We start from the raw sequence: 26174 nt of genomic DNA on the forward strand, positions 1-26174 counted from the left end.
AATATTAAGCCTCTTCTGTGCTGGCTATAATCGGTCTTTCTTTTGGTTTTTAAAGATGGCGCTGCATTTGTTAGTTGTAGATGATTTGTGCAGGCATATACAAGCTTGTAAGAGTAGCACTTTATGATGTGTCACCATTGTTCAATTTAGTTTGTCCTTACGAAAAAAATGTCCTTGAAGTGTTTTTCAAAAAATAAATCAAGAAAATGTCTATCTTGAATATCAGACTTAGATTATTTGGCTTGCGAACTTTGCCCTCGTTTTTTATTTCCCCCTGGATGTGACATACCGATTTTTACGGAAATCGTGATAAATGCGTTGGAATCGACGAGGGAAAAAGAGTAATAAAAATAAAGAGGGCAAACCAGGGGGGGGGGGATGTCATCTTTTGGGACGCTGTAATTGTTTCTAATAAATTTAATTCACCGTCGTCAGGGCGGCTTAATCATTTGACTGCCCGCATGATTGTTACAATTACGCTGTGTCCCACAAGGGAAGAGGAGGATTCTAAAAAAAAAGCACTGGGGGTCACTCCCCAGTTAACCTGGACCCAATTTCTCATAGCTGCTTAAGCACAAAATATTTCTGCTTCGCAAAAATTGGCTGGATACCAGTGATTGATTGTGCATGAGAAATTGCATTTTGGCTGGTAACCATATTCTGGTAAGCATGTTTTGTGTTGTTGTGCTGAGCTACTTTTTGTGCTTCAGCACTTCTATGAAATAGGGCTCAGCTGGACCCAATTTGAAGTTTCTTAAGCAAACAAATTGGGCAAAGCACAAAACCGTGTTTTTTTTTTTTTTGCTTACCAGAATAAGGTTATCCAGGAATGAGACTTACAAAGTGTCAATATTTCTGGGGAAAATGGCTTTCTGGTCTGGGTCCCCCCTTATTCTAGATCAAGAACCTCCCAGATGTTACAAAATAGGAGTTTACAGGCTCCGTGAAACAACAAAAATATATAAAACTACAGGGCCAACTTTCATAGAGCTGCTTAAGCAGAAATTATTGCTTACAAGTTTTTTTGCTTACCAGAAATGAACAGCATACCAGTCACAATTTGTACACGTGTTAATGGAAATTTGTCTGGTAACCTGTTTCTGGTAAGCACAATTTTGTTGTACTTAGCAACTTGTTATGCTTAGGCAGCTCTATGAAATTGGGCTTAGGTTTGAGTTTTGTTCTTAACACAACACCGAGAGAGACCTTATAGCACACTATGTGTTGCGGATAACTAAGGCCTGTTCCAGCTCTGCACGACGCTGCTGCACCTTGCTGTAGAAGTAGCGCCTCACGGCCTCCTGGGCCCACGGCTGGTAGAAGAACTCCATACGACGCTCCTCTTCTGGGTTGCCCATCACATCCGTCATCGTCTGAAGAAAGAAAATAAATTATGGTTATTACTTGAAATAATTGTTAGCATAAAAACTTACTTGGTAACAAGCAATGGAGAGCTGTTGACAGTATAAAACATTGAGAGAAACGGCTTTCTCTGAAGTAACATAGTTTTCGTGAAAGAAGTAATTTTCCACCTATATTTGAATTAGATTTTGAGGTCTCGAAATCAAGCATCTGAAAGCACACAACTTTGTGTGACAAGGGTGTTTTTTCCCATTATTATCTCGCAACTTCGGCGACCAATTGAGTTGATTCTGGTTTTTTTAAGACTTGTCTTGCTTTATATTCTACTACCACAGAGTAGATTTTCAGAATTCAAGAGACTTCTCAGTTCTGCTTTTTAACTACTACCTGGGTGAAATGTAGAAATATTGGGCGAAAGGTAAAAAATTGGCCGGGACTACTGCCTTATCATATCACCTAATTATACTCCCACCAGGGAAAGCTTCCAAACCTACTCAATCAATTTTCACATCGGCGCAGGTCTGGAAAGATTAATACACAAAATTCTTCCCCCCTTCTTCTAAAGGCCAAATAACACTGCAGCGATAAAAAAAACACGATAACGATAACGCCGTAAAGAGATTGCATTCTATTGGTTGAATTGCTTCATGCTGATAACGCCCATGCTTATTCAACCAATCGAGGGCGTGCATTTTTAACGTTCTTGTTTTGGTCCTCGTTATCGAGGCCTGTGTGATCGAGCCAATACAGGCCAGGAATTTGATCAATCAGGGAGCGATGGAGGTCATGGCTCCCGTGTAACTCCAGGCGTTTTTTAACATTTCACAGATAGCAAATTGTTACAAAACATTGATAACTTGGGGTGATAATAAAGAGGGTTGACACATTGTATGACAGGAAAGATTGCTGGCTTTCAAACTATTCAGACATAGCTGTCTAGAAAGACATTTTTTCTCTCTATATGTTTATTTCATAATTGTTTTTACATAACCGTACTAACTATAACTTTTACAGTTGTTGCCATCTGTATTTTTATTTAACATCAAGTAACTGTTCTTCTGTTCGTGTTTTACTCTTTTTTTTCCCCAAGTGTTTTGAACGTTGCCTTTTATTTGAATCTGTCTCACACCCTCCTAGAAAACCCTGTTGCTGGGCAAAATAAAAAAAGATGACTCTGCAAAAAAAAAGATTTAATGCAGTATTAATTAAGACCCTCCCCGACGCAAAAGTGTAATGAAGAAGAAAAAACAAATCTGAATATTCTCCATGGATTAAGCCTAACAGCTAGTGACATTATTTCAGGTAGAAAGTTGCAGTGACTTTACACACAGTCAGAAGAAACGGCTTAGGGCGTCTAAAAATACACAAATTAACGGCTCAATCTATTTCCTGTGTTTTGATAGTGTAATTGGAGCTATCACATCGGTGAGGTCATGCTCGGCTGAGATGCCAACAACTGCTGAGGAACCTTAGACCTACATAGATGGTGCGGTCGGACAACTGTTCTCCGTTTTTTTTTGTCTTCTCTCTCTTGGTTTTTAAGAAATGGGTCATGCCTTTGGGGACTTGGCTACTTAGTCCTGACTGGGTCTCACGCGAGGCAACTGGGAATGGGTTAAATAGAGCATTTAGGGAGGGGTCAAAGGAGGCTAGTAGTAGGGGGATGGAGAGTTTCACCACAAAGTCCAGTTAAACTACAACTAGGGATGAGAGTCACTGCTGATGGGAAAGTCTGAAACCCCTGATTTAGATCTTAAGATGGATATTGAAATGAAGGTATTTCCACCTTTTGAGTTATAGGCCCTTTTCAAAACAACGGCTCAGCAGCTTCAGGCTCCATCCTCTAGTCTGAAGCCCTGAGCGCGTCGCAAAGCATGCGCAATTGTCAAAACAACCGCGGGGCCAAGCTAGCCTGAGCCGAATCCAAAGCCGAAGCTGTGGTTTTGAAAAGGGCCATAGATTCCAAGGAGCTGTTGGGAACGGTATCCTCTAGTGCTAGAGAAGTAGATCAAAGAGCATCACTTGTTTAATTTGAGAAATAAAATTCAATTTTTGTTATTTACCAGGCAGACTTTAAACAATCCAAATTCAGATAAAAGTCTGAAATTTCCCATCCTTTTCACCCTTCCACTGCCGAGTATAAGCCTGCAATCCAGCCCCCCCCCCCCAAAAAAAAAAACCCCTTTAAAGAAAAAAGAATATCAGCAATTGTCTTTTTATGAAAATGAAAATCAGGTCAGTCGTGTTTCAAATGTGTGTTAATTGTGCAAGTAGGATGTGTCTGTTTAATTTATCAATATGTCAGAAAGATTCCATCCTGTGATGAAGGCCAGTATTCTTTTTAGAAGAAAAAAAAAGATTGTTGACTTTTTTCCCTTCGTCGCATTTGGTTACAATCATAAAGTAAGTAAAGTACTGTCAAGGTTGTTTGTCCCAATAGACCATATTGAATATGACGTCATCATTCTAAAACACCTGCCCTACAACATGGCGTCTGTGAGCGTGTGCATGTGGGTCAGGGTGTGCGTACGTGTGCCATAGAAATCAAATCGGACACGCTGCGTGCTGCATGCCTAATGTGTGCGTTTAGACGCGCATACAGTTTGCCCAACAAGATGGCAACAATCATAACAACAAAGGGGTTATTCCATATGGTCTATACCAGAGCAGAAGTGTAGTATCGACCAAAGTACTTTGTAATTTGCACGGCTTGTCATTGGTTTCCTGCTGATAGTTGCTAAGCAGGTAAAATATGTTAAGCAGTGAGCTTCTCAACTGGGTCCAGTTTTATAGAGCTGTTTAAGCACAATAAGCAGGTAAAATATGTTAAGCAGTGAGCTTCTCAACTGGGTCCAGTTTTATAGAGCTGTTTAAGCACAATAAGCAGTGAGCTTCTCAACTGGGTCCAGTTTTATAGAGCTGTTTAAGCACAATAAGCAGTGAGCTTCTCAACTGGGTCCAGTTTTATAGAGCTGTTTAAGCACAATAAGCAGTGAGCTTCTCAACTGGGTCCAGTTTTATAGAGCTGTTTAAGCACGATAAGCAGTGAGCTTCTCAACTGGGTCCAGTTTTATAGAGCTGTTTAAGCACAATAAGCAGTGAGCTTCTCAACTGGGTCCAGTTTTATAGAGCTGTTTAAGCACAATAAGCAGTGAGCTTCTCAACTGGGTCCAGTTTTATAGAGCTGTTTAAGCACAATAAGCAGTGAGCTTCTCAACTGGGTCCAGTTTTATAGAGCTGTTTAAGCACAATAAGCAGTGAGCTTCTCAACTGGGTCCAGTTTTATAGAGCTGTTTAAGCACAATAAGCAGTGAGCTTCTCAACTGGGTCCAGTTTTATAGAGCTGTTTAAGCACAATAAGCAGTGAGCTTCTCAACTGGGTCCAGTTTTATAGAGCTGTTTAAGCACAATAAGCAGTGAGCTTCTCAACTGGGTCCAGTTTTATAGAGCTGTTTAAGCACAATAAGCAGTGAGCTTCTCAACTGGGTCCAGTTTTATAGAGCTGTTTAAGCACAATAAGCAGTGAGCTTCTCAACTGGGTCCAGTTTTATAGAGCTGTTTAAGCACAATAAGCAGTGAGCTTCTCAACTGGGTCCAGTTTTATAGAGCTGTTTAAGCACAATAAGCAGTGAGCTTCTCAACTGGGTCCAGTTTTATAGAGCTGTTTAAGCACAATAAGCAGTGAGCTTCTCAACTGGGTCCAGTTTTATAGAGCTGTTTAAGCACAATAAGCAGTGAGCTTCTCAACTGGGTCCAGTTTTATAGAGCTGTTTAAGCACAATAAGCAGTGAGCTTCTCAACTGGGTCCAGTTTTATAGAGCTGTTTAAGCAGAATAAGCAGTTAGCTTCTCAACTGGGTCCAGTTTTATAGAGCTGTTTAAGCACAATAAGCAGTGAGCTTCTCAACTGGGTCCAGTTTTATAGAGCTGTTTAAGCACAATAAGCAGTGAGCTTCTCAACTGGGTCCAGTTTTATAGAGCTGTTTAAGCACAATAAGCAGTGAGCTTCTCAACTGGGTCCAGTTTTATAGAGCTGTTTAAGCAGAATAAGCAGTTAGCTTCTCAACTGGGTCCAGTTTTATAGAGCTGTTTAAGCACAATAAGCAGTGAGCTTCTCAACTGGGTCCAGTTTTATAGAGCTGTTTAAGCACAATAAGCAGCTGAGCACAAAACCTTTTTTGTTTTGTTTTTGTTTTTTTACAAATATGATGTTACCAGCCAAAATACTATTACACACAAGCTACTTTTGCCTGGTTTTGCTGCTTAAGTTTTGCTCAGTAGAAAATAAGTAACCCGACTTGTCTGTTTAAGCAGCTCTATGAAATTGCGCACTGGGAACAAACCTTAATAGTTACCAAACCAGCAACTTTTCTAAGTAAGTATTGAACTTTAAAAAAGGTCAGGTTCTAGACATTAGCCAACCTTCCGTTAAACATAATTACGTGCCCCTTTTTGCATAAAATTTGTTGCAAGAAAATTTCCGAAACAGACAGCGTTTATGTCAACAAACTAGGATAAAGAGAAGCGAGGGTTCCTAAGTGAAAAACCATGAATAAATACCAAAGACACTTCACTATTCCTATTGATGGAGAGCACGTCATGTGGGGGTGTTTCAACGCGTGATACAGACTTGGCTAGAAGTGTTTAAACATAGGCTTAGTGCTCAAGCTTTAGGCATTAACCTAATTTATACCGGTACTCAATGTATGTACAACTTGGAGGGCGCGTGTGCATAAGCACAGTGGTTGAGCATTAGGAGTATTTTGATGCTTCGCGAATCGGAGCATAAGATCAGGACGGAAACTGAACACCTTTTAACAAAAACTACATTTTCAGGGTCGTGGCCATGTGATAAAAGACCTTGACCGAGCACGGCCACTACCCTGTCGGTTTCAAACAAACGTTCAAGACCTCGTACCATTCTTTTATTCCCTAATCAAAAACCTGGCCGGGAAAAACCTTCCCCTCCTGACTTGTGGGTCATACTACCAACCTTTAGGTCCATACTCTGAGAGACCAACCACTCGCTGATGAAGTGTTGGGGGTCCCTGGCAAAGCCCAGCATGAATTCTCTCTGAATCTTCAGCTGGTTTATGGTCTCGACAGTCTCATGGATCTGGAAGGAAAACAGGAAGGGAATCTTTCATCAATCGCTCCAGTCACGAATAAAGGAAGGGATAATTTAACATTTATTATACATTGTTGCGGTACCCGCTGCAAAAACATGGGATTCGAACTGCCTCAGCTTCCGTTCAACCCTGGTTGTCTAGTTGGTAAAACATTGCTCTAGGATTGCAAGGGTCGTGGAAGGGATACTTTAAAGGAAGGGATAATTTAACATTCATTATATATTGTTGCGGTACCCGCTGCAAAAACATGGGATTCGAACTGCCTCAGCTTCCGTTCAACCCTGGTTGTCTAGTTGGTAAAACATTGCTCTAGGATTGCAAGGGTCGTGGGTTCGAATCGCACCAGAGTAATATGCTAGGAAGTTTTTCAACAGGACTTGGGGAAAGTACTGAGTTTACAGTGCTAACACACATCGGTGTATGGGTAAAAACAACAATGTTAAAATTCTTTATCCTGATGCAAATGTAACATCTATTAAATAAGGGTTTATTAGTTTGATCCTATTTATTACATTACGACTGCAAAGATGAGGGTATCGATATATGTTTTTGGGCCTTGCCTTGCAGTGCCTTTAAACAAAAAACCAAGAGAGAGCATTACATGGGAGGAGAGAACATATTTGCCGGATTCCCGATGTCAATTTACAAGACAGATGTTGAAATGTATTCCCACAGATGTGTCAATCCTGATAATTGCTAATTGTCTGTGATGTCTTCTTCAATTAGCAATAGAGGCAACAGGTCTTTGGCGTTAGGCCTACGTCTAATAGCCTCATCCTCCACGGAGCTTAACCTGCTTAGAGTGTGATACATTTGTCTATCAAAATTAACGCATCACACTTTAAAGAAATGATTTAAAAAGGTCTTTGAACTCTTTTGTAGATCCAGTGTTTTGCCTTGACATGAATCCCTGCTCACTGTGTTTGAAGATGTCGTGTGGAAGTGTCGTGGCCGGGCGGTTAAGAGCACCAAATTCAAACTCTGGTGTTTCTGATCAGCAGAGTGTGGGTTCGAATCCCCAGCCGTGACACTTGTGTCCTTAAGCAAGACACTTAACCATTGCTTCGTCCTTCGGAGGGGAGGTAAAGCCGTACTGGCCCCATGTGTTGCGTAACAAATGTAAAAGAACCCAGTGCACTTATCGAAAAGAGAAGGGGTCCGCCCCGGTGTTCCTGGCTGTGGCTGCTGTATGCGCCGTAGCACCTTGTGCTAAATAATTGGGTCTCAGAATTCATCACTTCAATAACCTATCTTTCTGAAAGTTTGTATAAACTCAGCGCCTTGAGTACCTTGTTTGGTAGATACGTGCGCTATATAAGACTTCGCTATTATTACTATTATTATTATTATTATTATTATGTAAAATATATATCAAATGTAGAAGTTTCAGCCATATAGTCGTCAAGTTTTTTGAAAAAGAGTGAAAATCACAGAGCAACGTTTTCAGGAGAGTCACGTTAATCAGTTGTAAATGCTATTTTTTCATCTCACCGAGACAAAAAATATTTTTGTGAATTTATTTTACTCATTTCTCAAAAACAAAAGCACCTCAATGACTAATACCTTGAAACTGTTTTAAGTTTAATGTCAATCTGTGGACATTTGTATTTTTCTGTCGTAAAAAAGGTACCCAAACCCTTTAAGAGATAATGCAGAGTCCAACAGGGCCTAATTTCATGGCCTTGCTTACCGAAAAAAAAAACCCAGCGCTTACGGATGGCAAAATTCCATGCTTCTGTCAAGCGTATTTCATGGGTTAGCAGTGAATTTTTGCCTGTGTGCATACATACTCCACACTACTAGTTATTCTTTGCTACCGCAGAAATTCGCTGCATGCCCAGTAAGCAGAGAATGGTGATCATCAGCGCAGAGTTCGGAGGTAAGCGGAGCCATGTAATTGAGCTCTGATGGTTTTAGTTTTGAGGTTTTAACATGGCTGCAGAAGCCATCAGCCACAGCCACAGCCACAGTCACTCAGCTTTGGCTTCAGCTATGGCTATGAGTAGATCACTGTATCTCCCTGTACTTCAACATGGCTGTACTTCAACATGGCTGCTGCAGCCATCAGCCACAGCCACAGTCACTCAGCTTTGGCTTCAGCTATGGCTATGAGTACATGTAGATCACTGTATCTGCCTACACTTCAACACGGATGCTGAAGCCAACAGCCATAGCCAAAGTCACTCAGCTTTGGCTTCAGCTGTGGCTATGAGTAGATCACCGTATCTGCCTGTACTTCAACATGGATGCTGAAGCCAACACCCATAGCCAAAGTCACTCAGCTTTGGCTTCAGCTATGGCTATGTGTAGATCACTGTATCTGCCTGTACTTCAACATGGATGCTGAAGCCAATAGCCAAAGTCACTACAATGAAAATGAAAATTCACCTTATTATCGAGAGAAGCAATTTCTTGTTGGCTGGCAGTGGAGAGGAGAAACGATTTCATCTGTTCCTTTAGGGTGTCATCCTGAATAAACAAGAAAACAAACAATTTCCCTCTCAGTTATTTATCTAATAAAATTCAAATTTAAAAATACCGCTTACTGAATTTCTTTGCTTCGCAAAAAAGACATACATAAAAAATAGCAGAGTGCGAGCAAGAACAACTCAAACTGTAGTTCGACTAGTAGCTGGTTTTTGGTAAGCTACACTTTTTGTCTTTGTGCTAACCGGCTTAAAAAATTTGGATCAAAACAGGGATTAAAGTATCTGGCACCCCCCCCCCCCCACCAACCACCAAAATAGGGAGACCACCACCATAGATAACTCAGTCGGTAGAACACGGGCACGTTAATCTGGAGGTCGTTGGTTCAAAATCTAGTTAACTTTTCTATGTTCAACTCTAATCGAAATTCAACTCAGGCAACAAATCGCGAAGCATATACTCTTATGTTTGAAAGAAGAAAAAATTCTATTTCCAGGTGACTTTAAACATAACATTGGATTTAACAAAGAATGGTCGACCAGACTGGGACTTGAAGCCGAAACCTTTAGATTACATAATGTAAGGCTTCTGACTTGCACACCTGGACAAAGATATTGAACAAATAGGGAGACCGCCAGCATAGGGCTAATGAGCGTCGGAATGTTTATTCTGAAGTTGCAGGCTCAAGTCAAGCTCTAGTCATTTGGTTTTTAGTATCAACCCACAATTCATTACAGTCTGTTGCCATTAGTATTAATGCCTGCAGTGGAAGTAGGCAGAGGACCTCTCGTTCTCTCCACCCTCTCTTGTTTTTATTTTAATTTTTTTTTATGCAAGTCGCCAGACACACAAGGCCTGAAGGCCACTTCAAGGTGTGGGATACAATTGTTTTTTTCCAGAGGCTGTCGCCACCTACTCCTAGGGCTGAAACAGGGTTACCCCTTTCACAGTCCATACGAATGTAGGCTTGGGTATCATCAGTCCGAAGCCCGGCCGGTAGAGCAGAAAGCACTACCTCCCCAATTTTATGTAGCAAGTGTCACGACCGGGATTTGAACCCACACTCTGCTGATCAAACAGCAGAGCTTGGATCCGGTGCTCTTAACCGCTCGGCCATGGTACGATTGCTGTACATGCCAGGTAGCATGTCAGTATGGTAATATTTTTCTGTGTTTACGGCAAAAGACGGTGTTGTTTGTAAGGTTGGTTAATGATTTCCACGATCATGAAACCCGTTCAGATGAGATGTCTCAAACTATTTGTGCGCCGCTCAGCTGCAGTGCAAGTGTGATTTAAAACATTTCTGAACTAAACCTTTGGATTTGGGGGGGGGGAATGAACTATAGGGGGCGCACTTTTCCAGTATTGCTTCTTATCCCCCGTCACAGCCTTGGTTCCACTTGAAATGTTCAAGTAACAATTAAAACGTCCATCACATGTCCCTCGCTCCAAGCTATCAGCCCGCATCTAATACCACCTCTTTAACTCCAGGAGCTTGCGTAGAACGAGATCCTAAGCCCTAATCTCAATGTTGACTTAATAAATGACAAGCAGTCCTGATTTGCTAATGATGCACGACGGTTCAGGCAATTTAGACATGAGCGACGGGTACGGGTGAGTTTTCTGGGCCATGACTACGGTAAAGCGACATGAAATAAATGATATTACCACCTGGTAGGAGGGATGACTGTCACTGATACGTCAGCATTTAGTTTTTTTATTTTATATATAAGCGGAGACTATTTTCAAACTTCGTACTTTCCCTGTGAACAAAAAATTCACAGGCAAATCACATGTAAACATATGACTGGACAAGTACAGCTGTCTTGTGTTTATCATTGGAATGGTATTACCCCATTGCGTAATATCTCCAACATACTGAAGTGATGTTCAAACGTTGACTTCTGAGTCAAGAAATACAGGAATAAATGAGTGGTGACGAGTTCTTAAATGGCTGTTTAAGAACGAGTCACTATTCTTTAAACCCATTCCTAAATGCCTTTTTGTTTGAAAGGCGTTTTTCAACGTTCTTGAGCTCTGTTACTTGTGGTGCATTTTTTTTTGATAACATTTGTGCAGATAGTAATGCATGCTCCATGGGCTAACCTGCACAAATGCTATCAAAAAACAACCGGTCATAAACAGCTCTAGCTGGTCTTTATCAACCAATTAAACAACCACATGTGACGTGCTCTCTACCAATAGTAATAGCAATTTTAGTGAATTTTAACCCAAATTCAAGCCCTGTAAGTGGTCAGACAATGAGGTAATAACTTGTGACTTGTGTTGGTCTACATATGTTACAAAAATTAGCCTGAACAACCATATTACTGTTTTCACTTATTAATTAGTAGTCTTAAAATATTTATTACTTCAACTTTTGTTCTTTGGATGGGACGTAAAGCCAATGGTTCACTGTTTTATGTAATGCACGTAAAAGAACCCAGTGCACTTTAGCAAAAAGAAAAAGGATTCGCCCCAGCGTTCCTGGTTTGATTGGCAGCATATTGCAGCACAGCAACCTAGTAAACCATTACAGGGTGCTGTGTTAAAGGAGGTAGTCCCACATACCTTACGGGAAAATATATGTTGAAGCGTCACTGAGTACGGTTATGAGTACTGTATTAGAAGCTACTACGGTATTATTATTACGATTTTGTTTTAGCTGTCCTTGAAGACCATTTTTTATTTCTCCTCACCCTCATTTGGTAAGATCATTAACAGAAACAGAAGAAGAAAACGTCTTACAAGATAAATATAAATGCATCACTGTTCCTCACTTCAGTTGATGTTTATTTTTAGCGACCTGTTTGACCATGCGGATAGCCGAGGCACTTAATAAAAGAGTACAAGGTGATTATGGCGGGAGAAACAGAGCATAAAACATCCGAGTTTCTTCTTACACATCTACACTTAAAGACACTGGATACTATTGGTAATTACTCAAAAGAATTTTTAGAGGTCATTTCTCACTCAAATATTAAAGACTCGAGGCCTGAAGTCATTTATAAGGCATCTGAAAGCACACAAAATGTGTGCAACAAGGGTGTTTTTCTTTCATTATTCTCTTGCAACTTCGATGATAAATGGAGTCCAATTTTCACAGATTTGTTATTTTATGCATCAATGGGATACGCAAAAAAAAAAAAAAAAATGACAGGCCTGATACGCTAAGTCTCAAGGCATTCAAGTCTCTTCTCAAAACTTATCTTATGTCACAGGTTTTCAATGACTAATTTTGTTGTGTCTGTTTTTCTTTGTGTTGTGTTTTGTTTTTGGTTTTACTGCGCCTTGAACACTCAGCAGGGTGGATATGTGCGCATTACAAGTCTTATTATTATTATTTATTATTAACTATTTACTTAAAGTTTGTAATGAATCTACACTCAACTGTAGATTGTGTTACGAATCTACACTTAAGTGTAGATTCATAAAATAATCTACACTTTCAACAAATCTAACTCGCGAATGGTTTATTTGAGTCCAAGCATCCAAGCATCCAGCATACCAGACAGAATAAGAACATACAAGAGGCGTTTTGTTTTTTAACTCTAAAGTGAACTTTATCACGGGGGAAAAATTCCTAGCTATCTTCCACCAGTTCAAATCAGTTTGTCATCAGGACGAACTGGGACACCTTAACAGTGAAACAAACAAAAATAAAAACCCCCACACAACGATTGCAATTTCAACTTTATCATTAATACAGAACCCGCGCAGTATTGCTGCTCTTAAATAGCTTAGACATTGACAGCGAGGTCACTAGTGTGACTTTTTATTTTCATTTTTTAGGATTCATGGTTTCTCTGGGTTTTTTTTTTGGGGGGGGGGGGGGGGAGAGAGGATGTTTTGTCCACAGTTAATAGCCCTTTTAACATTACCGTATTCCCTGAGGAATAGCAGCTAGCCCTTTTACCCTTGGATCACTTTACCCCCTGATCTACCCCGGCAAACCCCAGGAAAATAGCCACCCCTGGTCTGGGGCCAATTTCATAGAGCTGCTTCAGCAAAAATTTTGCTTAAGCACGAAAACAGCTCGCTTATTTTACACATGTTACTGGCCAAAATGTTATGCCATATACATTGATTGTGACTGGTATTTAGCTGTTGTTCACTTAGCATAACAATTGAGTGGAGTCTTGGCCGGTAATCTGATTTTACTAAGCAAGGATTTTTTTACTTAAGCAAAATTTAGAGCTTAAGCAGCTCTATGAAATTGGGCCCAGGTCTGGAGTAGGGGTATGCGGTAAAACCCTGGGGGTATTCTTAAAAAGTGCAGCTTGTCCCCCGTGGAATAGGGACCTTGGCGGGAACAGTGTGAAAGTGGGCCGGGGTAACCAAGGGGGTGAAGAAAACTCCAAGGGCCTTCCATTCCACTGCTCTTGTAGTGACGTCGTTTACCTGGGACCAGCCCCCAAGTGACCCACTCCACAAGCAGGGCACTGGGGACTGACCTGGGTGAGCCCCTGGAATGAGGCCAAAAGCACCGGGGCAGACCGGGGATGACCCAGGGAAGCTAAACGAACGCACCCACAGTGTGAAATGGGCTATAAAATGCTTATTTCGATTGCTGCAACCACGATTCGCACCAGGTTTTTTTCCAGGGGAGGGGGGGGGGGGGTCTTCAAATGCTATTTTCTTGACTGTACCCATATATCAGATGGAAATAATCCTCAGGAGAATCTGTTCTGGCAGGATCTTTTATAAAATCACTAATGTTTTTCCCCTCTGTTGGCAACCAATCTTTTACCTTATCTTTGCTGGTAGTCCATTGGATCTCATGATGGGTACCACCCATCACACGAGGGCATGGGTGACCTGATGTAACAGGTTGTTGACGGGAAATTCAAGCTCTTTCAAATCAGTAACAAGAGTCTGTTTGATTTTAAAGATATCAATATAAACCACAAGGGAAACTGACTGGGTAAATATTTAAATGATTTTTGGGGTTGAACAAAGAATTGACTAGAGTGGGATTCGAATCAACGACCTCCGCTCTACCAACTGAGCTATCTAGCCCTATATTGGCGGTGTCCCTATTTTGTGAATATCTTTGTTTGGGGGTGCCAGTCAGAAGCCACACAACCGTTAACTGCCAAGTAGCCAGGGATCACACCCAAATTACGATACAACCTGGGAAGCGGCAGCCAGGGGATCACCGTAAGGGGATGCGACATGCTAATCCGGACGTCGTTGGTTCGAATCCCACTCTAGTCAATTCTTTGTTCAACCCCAAAAATCATTTAAAAAATTACCCAGTCAGTTTCCCTTGTGGTTTATATTGAAATCTGAAGACAAAAAGTCGCAGAAAACAAAAAGGTGCAGAAACGCGGTGCTTGCCCTGCAATTGCAAAGAATGGGACGTAAAGCTGTTGTTCCCGTGTGTTGTGTAAACGCATGTAAAAGAACCCAGTGCACTTTTCAAAATGAGCAGGGGTTCGCCCCGGTGTTCCTGGCTGTGGCTGCTGTATGCGCCGTAGCAACGTGTAAACCCTTATAAGGTGCTAATAATTGGGTCTCAAAATTCCTCACTACAATTACCTATCTTTCTGAAAGGTTGTATAATACTCAGCGCCTTGAGTACCTTGTTTGGTAGATACGTGTGCTATATAAGACTTCGATATTGTTATTATGTTTATTAATCATTTTTAACAAGTGTGCATGCAATGTTGTTACTTTTTGTAGCCAACCATCGTCAGTCTTCAGTCCATCCCCAACTAGACTTGATTCAAGATTTAGATCGCGGTTATTCTTTTGTTAGCTATCACGCGCCCTAACTCGCAATCTAATCTTGATCGTAGGCTAAATGACGAGGGTTGATCACAAGAGGGCGCTGTTTGTAGCGGCTATCATGACGACTAAAAAGCCACGATCAAAGACTTGGAACCAAGTCTAATACCCAACAGGGGTTTTAAGTGGCGAGAGGTATCGATACGGCAGGCTGCCAATGGTACAAATGCGCACTTTGGTCTGCTTAACCATTTGTTTAGTGTGTGCCAATCAATAATAAACAAAAGTCTCCAGACACAACTGGACCAGTAAATTGACGGAGACCATTGGTAAAAAAAATAAAGGGGAAGGACATTCCCTGTACAAATAATTACCAAAATAGTCTGTTCGTACACTTTTACTACAAATGTGCATACTGTCCAGAAAAAGATTTTTAAAAACATAGTCGGGATATGGATTTAAGATTCAGAGCAACAACCGGTGTGGGTGTCAGGAAACCCAAGGTCTTTGATCAAATTGACTCTTTGTAAATAGTCTCGAGTATAACTAGACCAGAGAGGGAAAAACACTTGGCTCATCCAAAATGGTACACAATGACACAATAACGCTTCAGGAACTTCACAGCAGAAGGGTGAAGGAGGGGGGGGGGGTCACCGGAGACAGGTTTACAGACAACAAATCATATACCGCTGACTCTCTTCATAACAAGCAGGCCTGCTGTCGATTTCACCAAACTCTTCCTAACTTAGGATTAATCTTAGGACTTAGGACGGGTTCAGTTCGGTATCCAACTACGTAGGACGCATTGAACTCATCCTAAGTTAGGACAGATTGATCCTAGCGTTTGGTGAAATCGACTGTGGGATAGTTAGGACAGATTGATCCTAGCGTTTGGTGAAATCGACTGTGGGATAGTTAGGACAGATTGATCCTAGCGTTTGGTGAAATCGACTGTGGGATAGTTAGGACAGATTGATCCTAGCGTTTGGTGAAATCGACTGTGGGATAGTTAGGACAGATTGATCCTAGCGTTTGGTGAAATCGACTGTGGGATATCTAGCTTTGACAGGGCATGGCCATTCTCTTTTTGCATAGAGCACTTCCATTGAGAAAACCTTAAAGTCTATGAGAACAACTTTTGAAAGGGCACCCAGGCCAAGACCTGGGCAACAGAGGCCATGTCTGGGACCTTGTTCGAATCCCGCCGGGGGCACTTAATGGATTGGGTTTTTCAGTGCCTATCTTACTGCGTGGGTTTTTTCATGGAATAATTCTCTGGGTTTTTCCTCCTAGGTCTAAAACTGAAACTTCCTCCTTTGTATTCGTTCTTTGGGGTTTCTTGGCTAGGTACAGTGATTAATTTCACTTTTTTAAGAGAGTCCTTGGCATCACAGACCCAAATTTAATCAACGAAAGATGACCTTTTATTCATATCCAGGTCAACATGTTTACTCTGAGAGACCAAAAGAGAATGACAAACAAAATAATGCACGACCCGACTCCGATGAGTTTCAAGTCGATTCCATTTGACATGCTCGGTTCGACAAGGGCTCAGTGTCCGAAATGAATGCAATAACTTCCAGAAATAGTATCATTGAATGAAGATCATCCGGATGTGTAGGTGTTACTATTGATTCTGCCGAACAACCGGAGCAAGGATAAAGGAAATGATGTCTAAGATCACGCCCCCACATAATATGACAAGTACTTGTACCGTAAGGAGTCAAAAAGTAAAGTACAGTTTGGGTGGTCAAATGAAAATCACCTCCACCCTCTTGGGCACCGCCCACATTAAGAAGACAACAAGATCACAAACTTCCAACCTATATGCTTGAGACTACCACAGTAATATCAAAATCTTACACCAAACAAGGTACTCAAGGCACTGAGTATATACAAACTTTCAGAAAGATAGGTTATTGCAGTGATGAATTCTGAGACACAATCACAGTGGAAAGTATACCATGCCCGATACAATAATACTACTAATAATAATAACTAGCTCTTATATAACACATTTTACAATAACGTATATGGTCATTTGGCCAATAACATTCCTTTAATCTTTCTCAGCTTCCTGGGGAGTAGACTCCAGCCAATTTCACAAAACTTTACACAAATTTACACACCTTGTAAACCCTTATACGGTGCTAAATAATTGGGTCTCAGAATTCATCACTGCAATAACCTATCTTTCTGAAAGTTTGTATATACTCAGCGCCTTGAGTACCTTGTTTGGTAGATACGTGCGCTATATAAGACTTCGATATTATTATTATTATAAGTCCACTTGCGCAAATTTTATGGCGTAAGTTGCGCTATAAGCGTTGCACGCAATTGGGTAAAGTTTTGTGAAATCGGCTGCAGATCAAACTATTCCCTCCCAGATTTCTATCAATTTGTCTTGAATAACAAAAACATTAAGCATACATCCCCCCCCCCCCCCCTCCCCTGTACAAAATTTATGCAGCTCTCTCAATGGTACATCATCTTTCAAAAACAATACTCGTTAACGGAATAGTTTTAAAATGAATTTACTCTTCAAATACAGATTTCTGGCAATTCCTTTAAAGTGCTTCTCAGAGTCTTAAGGTTGACACAGCGCCTAAGGAGATCCATTAAGGAGGTAGCGACGGTCAACAACAGCAGAATCAATGAAAGTGGCTTACCAAGAACTACACAGGAAAGCATTGTGTGTGGTTGGTTTGCCTTTTGATTTTCTTTTCAATAAGCGTGGGCTGGTAGCATCTGGGCTCGATTTTGTAAAGCTCTTAAGCAGAAAATACTCCTAAGTAAATTTCTTTGCTAAGCAGAACTAATCACAGTTTGTGGCTGGTAACCAGTTCCTGTGATGTGCTTAGCAAGTTTTTATGCTCACATGCTTTATGAAATTGGGCCCTGACTTGGATGTAACATCATTGGCTCAACTTGAGCAGAAGTGCGAAATACTTGGAGCACAGTTTGCTCGGAAACTAGGTAAAGGTGAACAGTTTCCAGACAGGCAAACAAATCTTCTGGTTTCTTGTTGCCATTGAGCTGATAACCTAGAGCTGTAGATTAAAACATGATACTGAATACTGACCTGACGGATATAGTTACAGCACTATATGACCAACGAATAAGATAATGTGAAATTTTCCGATAATTTTTTTTATCTGAAAATTTGACTATTTCAAACAATTCATTCGTCTAGACTTTGAGAATGACTCAGCTAGGGTAAAAAAATCAGGCCATTGACTATTCTTTCCCATTTATACCATAGTCCTTTTTGGTTAGTAAGCAGTTTGCAACAGCTAAATCTATTTTCTCATAATTCAATCATAACCAAATTGTGCCTTTTTAACCTTTTGCATACCAGGAAACATAACTTAACAATGAAAAAGTGTTTTTGTTTTTCCGTTGTACGGTTTCCTCAAGGGCATTAAAGTTTATTAAACTCTACTGACCAGTTGGGCCCTTTGACGAAGACAATTCTTAATTGCAAAGAGCACTTTCATTGAAAAAACCTTAAAGTCTATGAGAAACTTTTGAAAGGGCACCCAGGCCAAGACCTGGGCAACAGAAGCCATGTCTGGGACCTTGTTCAAATCCCGCCGGGGGCACTTAATGGATTGGGTTTTCCAGTGCCTATTTTACTGCATGGGTTTTTCCTGGAATAATTCTCTGGGTTTTTCCTCTCACGTCTAAAATTCAAACTTCCTCCTTTGTGTTCATTTATATCCAGGTCAACATGTTTACTCTATTACTGTACGGTTTCCTCAAGGGCATTAAACTCTATTTTAAAGCTATTGACCAGTTGGGCATTGCCCTTTCGCTAAGACAATTCTTAATTGACGAAGCAATTGAGAGAAGCTACGGCTTATCCCGAGCTTTAGTCCGCGGCCTCGAGGGAGGTTCACACAAAAGCAGGTGATTCTAACGGCAACAGGAACACCAGTGAGGGAATCTCCTCTTCCTGAATGTCACAACTGTGCGTGGGACCAGCCATCCGTCTCCCCCTCACACAGTGTTTAAAGCCGGTGTCCGAACCTCACACCTGCCTAAGTAATGATCGATTACTGCGAAAACGAGCGGGATGAATGGCACGGGCGCCTGGCTGTCTGGCCAACGTAGGTACCACACCTGCTGCGGTTGGTCGGTCGCCAGTGACGGGGAGAGTGCAGAATGTTAACTCAGGGGTATGATTGCAACTGGCTAATGTGCCCTTGACTGGGTAGGGAGACGAGAGTCGGTTAAAGGCATTACATCTGGACTTACATCTAACGAAACAATGCGAGGAAGAGTTATATCTTCAAACTTGCATCTGGGAGATCAGTGCTTGTATAGTTCCAAATGGTTTTTCTTTGACCAAAGTCTCTGATGCTCCACTTTGATTGTATTTTACAAAATAATAATCATAATTATAATATGAATATTTATAATTCGCCGGTATCCATCACACAAGATGCTTATGGGGCATAACTGGAAAAATTTATTGAAAGAAATAAGTATGAATACTAAACAAAGCTACAACATGGACCTTATAGAAAAACAGAGCCATACTTTATGGGCTATAATCTTGAGTGAACAACCATGTTTTGAGAGTTTCCTTAAAATATTGGAAACATATGAGTGCACTGTCACAGAATTAATAATAATAATAATAATAATATCGAAGTCTTATATAGCGCACGTATCTACCAAACAAGGTACTCAAGGCATTGTATTATACAAACTTTCAGAAAGATAGGTTATTGCAGTGATGAATTCTGAGACCCAATTAGTTAGTACCTTATAAGGGTTTACAAGGTGCCACATGTAAAAGGTGAACAATTCTGAATTCACCAAGTACCAGAAGGTTTCACCCAAAATCTATTCAATTTCATTTACACACACTCATATGCTTTTTTCCCCCAATTCATTCAAAATAGTATGTTTTGGCTACTTTGAGGTTGTTCAGACACACTGTATTAAAAAGTTGGTTTTAAGCAGTTTTAACCTATTCGGTTTTAACTTTGTGTGTCTGAACGCTATTAAAACTTAAAACTTAAGAGTTAAATCGGTGGACAAGGGTGGTTTAATGATAAACCACTTTGGTTTTATCTTTTAGAAATTAGGATGGTGTTTGAACAGAATAAAAACAACGACATCCGTTTTTTTAAGTCCTCACAGGTAACCAGTGACCCACGACGTGTTACGTAACACGTCATAAATTGTAAAAGTGGGCATCTTTTGTACACGATCGTAGCGGACGTTGTTGTGTTTTGTCACGATGCTGTTTGACCTCTTTAAACCGGAGGTAAACCGTATCAAATTTAACTGGGAGCTGTCTGAACGCAAGGTAGTTTAATTTTTACGACTGCTCCATGCTGCTCGTAAAGTTGAAACGGTTTGGGTCTAACTTTAGTACGCTGTCTGAACATGGCCTATTGCTGTAAATTTTGTTTTTGTCATCACATGGTTGATTTCGTTCTTCTCATTTCGATTCCTTTCATAATTCTATTTCGTTTATAAACATCCAATACTACATTTCCACTATTCTTTAGTTGAATGTCTACTTCCTATTTGATTAGAGAAACTGAACAATACTTGACAATACTATTGCTGTTGGGCCTTCGTGAACATAAATGATCTTTGCAACCTAATGAACTTGAATGATCGTATTATTTGACCAACAAATGTTGAAATTGAATTACTCCTTTTGACGGCTGAATTCTGATGCAACGGAGCATTCATATTATTCTAAAGCAAGTTGAATATGCCATGTGTCAAATGTAATTAATTTTTGTTTACATTGGCAGCAAAACCTACAATAAGAAATAATTATGCAAACAAAACGTTAATGGCTTTGGCCCGATTTCATACAATTTTGCAACTCAACCGCAAAAAGTAGCTGAGCACAACAAAATTATGCTCAGCAGACCAGAATAAGATTACCAGCCAAAACAATTTGTGACTGGTATCCTGCTCATTTCTGGTTAGCAGACAATTGTTAAGCAATATTTTATAGGATACGTACTGCCTCAAGCTACCGGGCAACCTCGGTAGTCTAGTTGGTAAGACACTACTCTAGAATTGCAAGGGTCGTGGGTTCGAATCCCACCCGAGTAACATGCCTGTGATATTTTTTCACAGGACTCGGGGAAAGTACTACAGTGCTAACACACATCGCATACAGTGCTAACACACATCGCATACAGTGCTAACACACATCCCGTACAGTGCTAACACACATCGCATACAGTGCTAACACACATCGCATACAGTGCTAACACACATCGCATACAGTGCTAACACACATCCCATACAGTGCTAACACACATCGCATACAGTGCTAACACACATCGCATACAGTGCTAACACACATCGCATACAGTGCTAACACACATCGCATACAGTGCTAACACACATCGCATACAGTGCTAACACACATCGCATACAGTGCTAACACACATCGCATACAGTGCTAACACACATCGTATACAGTGCTAACACACATCGCATACAGTGCTAACACACATCGCATACAGTGCTAACACACATCGATGTATGGGGAAAAAAAAAATGCAAATTTAACATCTCTTACAATATTTTATGCTTAAGCATGCTCTAAGAAATTAATATAATATAATATAATAATATCGAAGTCTTATATAGCGCACGTATCTACCTAACAAGGTACTCAAGGCGCTGAGTATATACAAACTTTCAGAATGATAGGTTAATGCAGTGATGAATTCTGAGACCCAATTATTTAGCACCTTATAAGGGTTTACAAGGTGCTACGGCGCATTAAGCAGCCACAACCAGGAACACTGGGGCGAACCCCTTCTCTTTTCGATAAGTGCACTGGGTTCTTTTGCATGCGTTACACAACACAATTGGGCCCCGATGTTTTTCTCAAAGTCTAAAAAAATATATACATATAAAAATCACTTGTCACAGAACATGATCTTTAGAAACGTTTCTTTTTAGCGGGCCAGAGGGAGCAAGGAGAAAGTAAAAAACAAGAACGTGACAGAGGCAGTTGTACTGATAAAGGCAGGGGAAAGTTGATCCCTCGTTCATTGCCCTAGGAAGCCGTACTACATACAGGGTGCCGGTGGGACAGATGAATAGTCTTTAACCGACGTTGCTTGACTTAACAAATTTCACAAGTCATTGGAATGAGTTGAACTGATCGGAGACAAACCGGCGCCACAACGTTTCGGACTATGAACATTAATGTAATTCTCCCGTCAACAAAACACATCGCGGTGTAGCCAGCCATAAAAACATATAAAAAAATCAATCCCTGTAAAAGAAAAGAAAAAAACACACACATCAACACAGATGCTTCGGTGGAAACTGTAAATAACAAACTGCCGATCACTTAACTCAAGTTAGCACGGTTTTCCCTGCTTAGCAGAGTTTGTTCTGTTGACCTTGATGTGTGAATAGATTTGCAAACAGACTCAATACTGCTTAGTGCGTTATTCTAGTCTCAAGGGATGTGATAGGCTATTGAAAAAATAAAACTGAACTCTGTGTCCAAAACACAAAAGCATGCGGGCTTGAAAACTTGCGAGCATGAAGCCCACTGTTCACATACATCTATCCTTGGTTTTAAAATTTGATCTTAAAGGGAAAAAAACAATGGAACGGCTCCAAAAACCAAAGATATACTTTGCCTTCAAACATTTCTATTTTCTCAAATATGGGAGATTACTTATAGTATTATAGTTATTTCATTTTTATTTTTTTGGGGGGGAGGGGGGAGTCAGTTATTCGACAGATACAACAGAGCCTGAAGATAGCAACACAGGTATGGGACAGACCGCAGTGTTGGGCAACAAGAATGCTCTTGCTTGATTGAACAGATTTCACATCCCATTGAGAATAGCTGAGACGGCTGGCGTCAGAAAGGCGCCATGCGCTAGCCTAAGGGGTTCACTACCAGTGCACAACCTCCGCAAATAAGTTGTCTGATTTGATGTAAACGCACTGAATAAACTATCTTGTCTTTTCAGTGAACATAACAGTGAAAGTTGGGGAGCGGGTGTTGAGAAAGAAAGAGGTGTTAAAAGTACTATCGTAAATCACGCCAGTGTATGTTTGTGTAAATCCGGCTCATTTTATGTTCCATGTAGAATGGCATATGAGGTATTATTTGTTTAGGAGTTACTTCTATGATTTTGTTTGGAGAATAAATGATTTTTTTTTTTTTTCAGGTCCAAGATCACTCAGCGGAAGATCCGACGTTGCTTACAATAAAGGGATTTGATTTTTGTGCAATTGGCTTCTGTATTCAATGGGAGACTTTAAACTGGTCCTTTTTCACAGATTTTGACAGTAGTGCGCGTGCTCAGACCTATTCGCACAAAACTGAGTATGTGCGCAAACTGAGTATGTGCGCGCATGCTCAGAGCCGCAAAAAAGGACCATTATGTCTGCTGCTGCTGCTAGCATCTCAGAAGTCTCTAATTCCTTGCAGATTCATATTGAAACCGCTTCCCCATCCCCTTCCCCAGTAATGCATTGACAAACCACAGCTGCCAACGTCATCCAGTTGACATTCTCAACTCCCATTTCAAACTATTAAAGGGACACGTTGTCTTGGATCGGGCGAGTTGGTCTGTGAAAAGCAATTCATAAACGTTTCTTATGAGATGCGTATGTTTAGATAGATAATTTAAAAGTAGTATATATTGATCCACAGAAACATGCATCGAAATTGCATGGTTTTCTTTTCAGTTTGCCAACCAACATGGTCTGCCATTTTATGGAGCCAAAATTTTGACTCCACAAAATGGCCGACCGTGTTTGTTATCCAGTTAAAAGGAACCCCGCGCAAATTAGAGGCATGTTTATGTGGATCATTATATTCTACTTTTAAATTATCTATCTAACCATATGCATTTCGTAACCAACGGATTCAAACGCTTTTCAAAGACCAGCTCAACCGATCCAAGACAACATGTCCCTTTATCAAACTGATCCCATTTGGATGGACGCTTTGTGGTGTTTGTGAGTGGCCAGCAAGAACCACTGCTTGAGCAGAGAGGCACGTGTGAGATGTGGTCACCGTGGTCCAGTGGCTAGACTGCAGGACTTGCAATCACAAGGTTGTGGGTTCGAATCCGGCCAAGCTAACCGCTGATTTCACAATGACCAGAATAAGTATTGCTGTCTAGTAACTGAATCAAAATTGATTGAATTGTGCAATACATAATCATGTGCATTAAACCAATGTTTTTATGAGAGAGATTGACTGTTGCCAGCTTTGTGTTTATATCCACTTGTGTTAGTTTGCCAAGTTCCTTTGGCGGGAAGATCATCTAAACAAAAAATTGCACCACCCATATGAGCTGGTATGTAACTGGTAGGCAAAGCTTCGTTAATTTACAAACTTGTCATCCACGAGAAGGCAAAAGAAAAAGGGGGGGCGGCAAATAAAAAAATTTTTTTTTTAAAAAAACCCAGAAGAAAGCCCTGAGGAAATGGTTGTTGATCTACTTACAACTTCAACGTCGATGTCGTAGCATGCCGTCTTCTTCTGCTCGGCCTGGTCTACTGTGATGACATGGTGAATAACGATGGGATCCGGGGCGTGGAGCAACGGGTGGAGTCGCTGAGGAATCTCAGAAAACTTCATCCGTCCACATTCAAAAATCTGTACCCCATGGTGGGGGGGGGGGGGGATACAAAAGCAAGGTTAGGATGTGATAGGATGTTGAATAATAACCTGAATGGTTGAGCGCACAGCACAGGGGTGAAAGCGATCAAGAGCACCAGATTCAATCTCTGGTGCTTGACCAGCAGAGTGTGGGTTCGAGTCCCAAGCGTGACACTTGCTACATAAAATTACATCCGTATGGACTGTAAAAGGGGGTAACCCTGTTTCAGCCCTAGGTGGCAACGGCCTCTGGAATAAACTAATTGTAGTCAACACCTTGAAGTGGCCTTCAGGCCATGTGTGTCTGGCGACTTGCATAATAAATATTTAAAAAACAAAAACAAAAAAACAACAACAACAACGACAACAACTTAGGGCCCTGTAATAGGATGGTGGCTTACCTGTTGGAAGTACTTATCATTGTTGATGTACTCTCGCTCATGGGAGTCCTGTAAGGAATGGGTCTTAATGTACTGCCATAGGGCGTTGATAATGACTGGGCGTGTCTGGGTGTGGACGCCCAAGAGGCGGGCTAGGCGTGGGTCCAGCTTGTACTGTGGAGGCTGGTAAAAGAAAGAAGAAGACAAAATTTTAAAATGATTAGCAAATATCTTTCTTCTTCTTATTATTATTTGTTTTATATCGTTGCGGTACACGCTGCCAAAACACAGGAGTCGAACTGCCTCCTGAGTAACATGCCTGTGATATTTTTTCAAGGGAAAGTACTAAATACACAGTGCCAACACACATCGGTGTATGGGTAAAAAACAAAAGCAATATTCTTTATTCCCGATGCAAATTTAACATCATTTAATATTTTTCTGTCTTAATGACAAGCATTTGCAAAGGAAGTCTGAAAGAAGATAAATTGGAGAGGGTGTTTATATTCTGGAAGTGCACTCAGGCCTGACACTTCATGGAGGCAACAAAGGCGATTGCATCATGCCCCTGGTTCCCCCTTCAGCCTCAGTGCCCCTAAAATGCTCCAAACAAAGGCGATTGCATCATGCCCCTGGTTACCTTTTCAGCCTTGGTGCCCCTAAAATGCTCCAAACAAAGGCGATTGCATCATGCCCCTGGTCCCCTTTTCAGCATTGGTTCCCTCAGCCTTGGTGCCCTAGAAATGTTCTAGTAAATTTACAATTTCCTCAGTCATGGGGTGCCTTTTACCAAAGAGAAAATGCCTTGGTGCCTTTCCCCTTTCAAAACGAAGCAAACTGGCCTGTGGCTTGTTTTTATTAGTGTAAATAGTCTACACCATATTTGCAATTCTGTTACTTCTTAAAAATATATTTCAATGGTAATGAGCATGTTCGACGAAGCAAATTGCCATTTATGGACAATACAAATTTCCCCTTTCAAAAACGAAGCGTACAGGCCTGTGCCCTTGTACAAATACAGTTTAAAAGTTCTTATTAGTGTAAATAGTCTACAGCATAATTTGCAATGCTGTTATTTCTTAAAAACATATTTCGTTGGTTATGAGCATGTTCGACGAAGCAAATTGCCATTTATGGACAATACAAATTTCCCCGTTCAACAACGAAGCGTACAGGCCTGTGTCCTTGTATAAATACAGTTTAAAAGTTCTTATTAGTGTAAATAGTCTACAGCATAATTTGCAATGCTGTTATTTCTTAAAATATATTTCGTTGGTTATGAGCATGTTCGACGAAGTTTATGGACAATACAAATTTAATTAAAATCTCTGTCAGACTGAAGATAGCATCTTGAAAAAATAAATGCACAGAAGAGTTTGGCCAGATGTTGTTTACCACAAAATCTCAAACCAAATAAGGAACTGAGGAATGGGTCAACCCGTGCTTCTCTATGTCCTACTTTTCAAAAAGGGGGCGTGCCAGAAAGAGGGTCGGTCATTAGGGGTCAATCTAC

General features: G+C 40.8%; 1 protein-coding gene across 1 annotated transcript in view; it reads right to left on the reverse strand.

The window, feature by feature from the left end:
* Nucleotides 1–1093: 1093 nt before the first annotated feature.
* LOC117300088 (SWI/SNF-related matrix-associated actin-dependent regulator of chromatin subfamily D member 1-like) overlaps nucleotides 1094–26174 on the reverse strand; it is a 71688-nt gene continuing 46607 nt past the window's right edge. Inside the window, exons 6-10 of the mRNA XM_033783776.1 lie at nucleotides 24683–24844; nucleotides 24126–24278; nucleotides 8879–8959; nucleotides 6355–6477; nucleotides 1094–1373 (exon numbers count right to left, since the gene is read on the reverse strand). Coding sequence (XP_033639667.1) covers nucleotides 1218–1373; nucleotides 6355–6477; nucleotides 8879–8959; nucleotides 24126–24278; nucleotides 24683–24844 — 675 coding nt within the window. The 3' untranslated portion in view covers nucleotides 1094–1217. The remainder of the gene's footprint in view (nucleotides 1374–6354; nucleotides 6478–8878; nucleotides 8960–24125; nucleotides 24279–24682; nucleotides 24845–26174) is intronic.

The sequence above is a fragment of the Asterias rubens genome, chromosome 15 (genome assembly GCF_902459465.1).
Source record: "Asterias rubens chromosome 15, eAstRub1.3, whole genome shotgun sequence".
Classification (NCBI taxonomy): Eukaryota; Metazoa; Echinodermata; class Asteroidea; order Forcipulatida; family Asteriidae; genus Asterias; species Asterias rubens.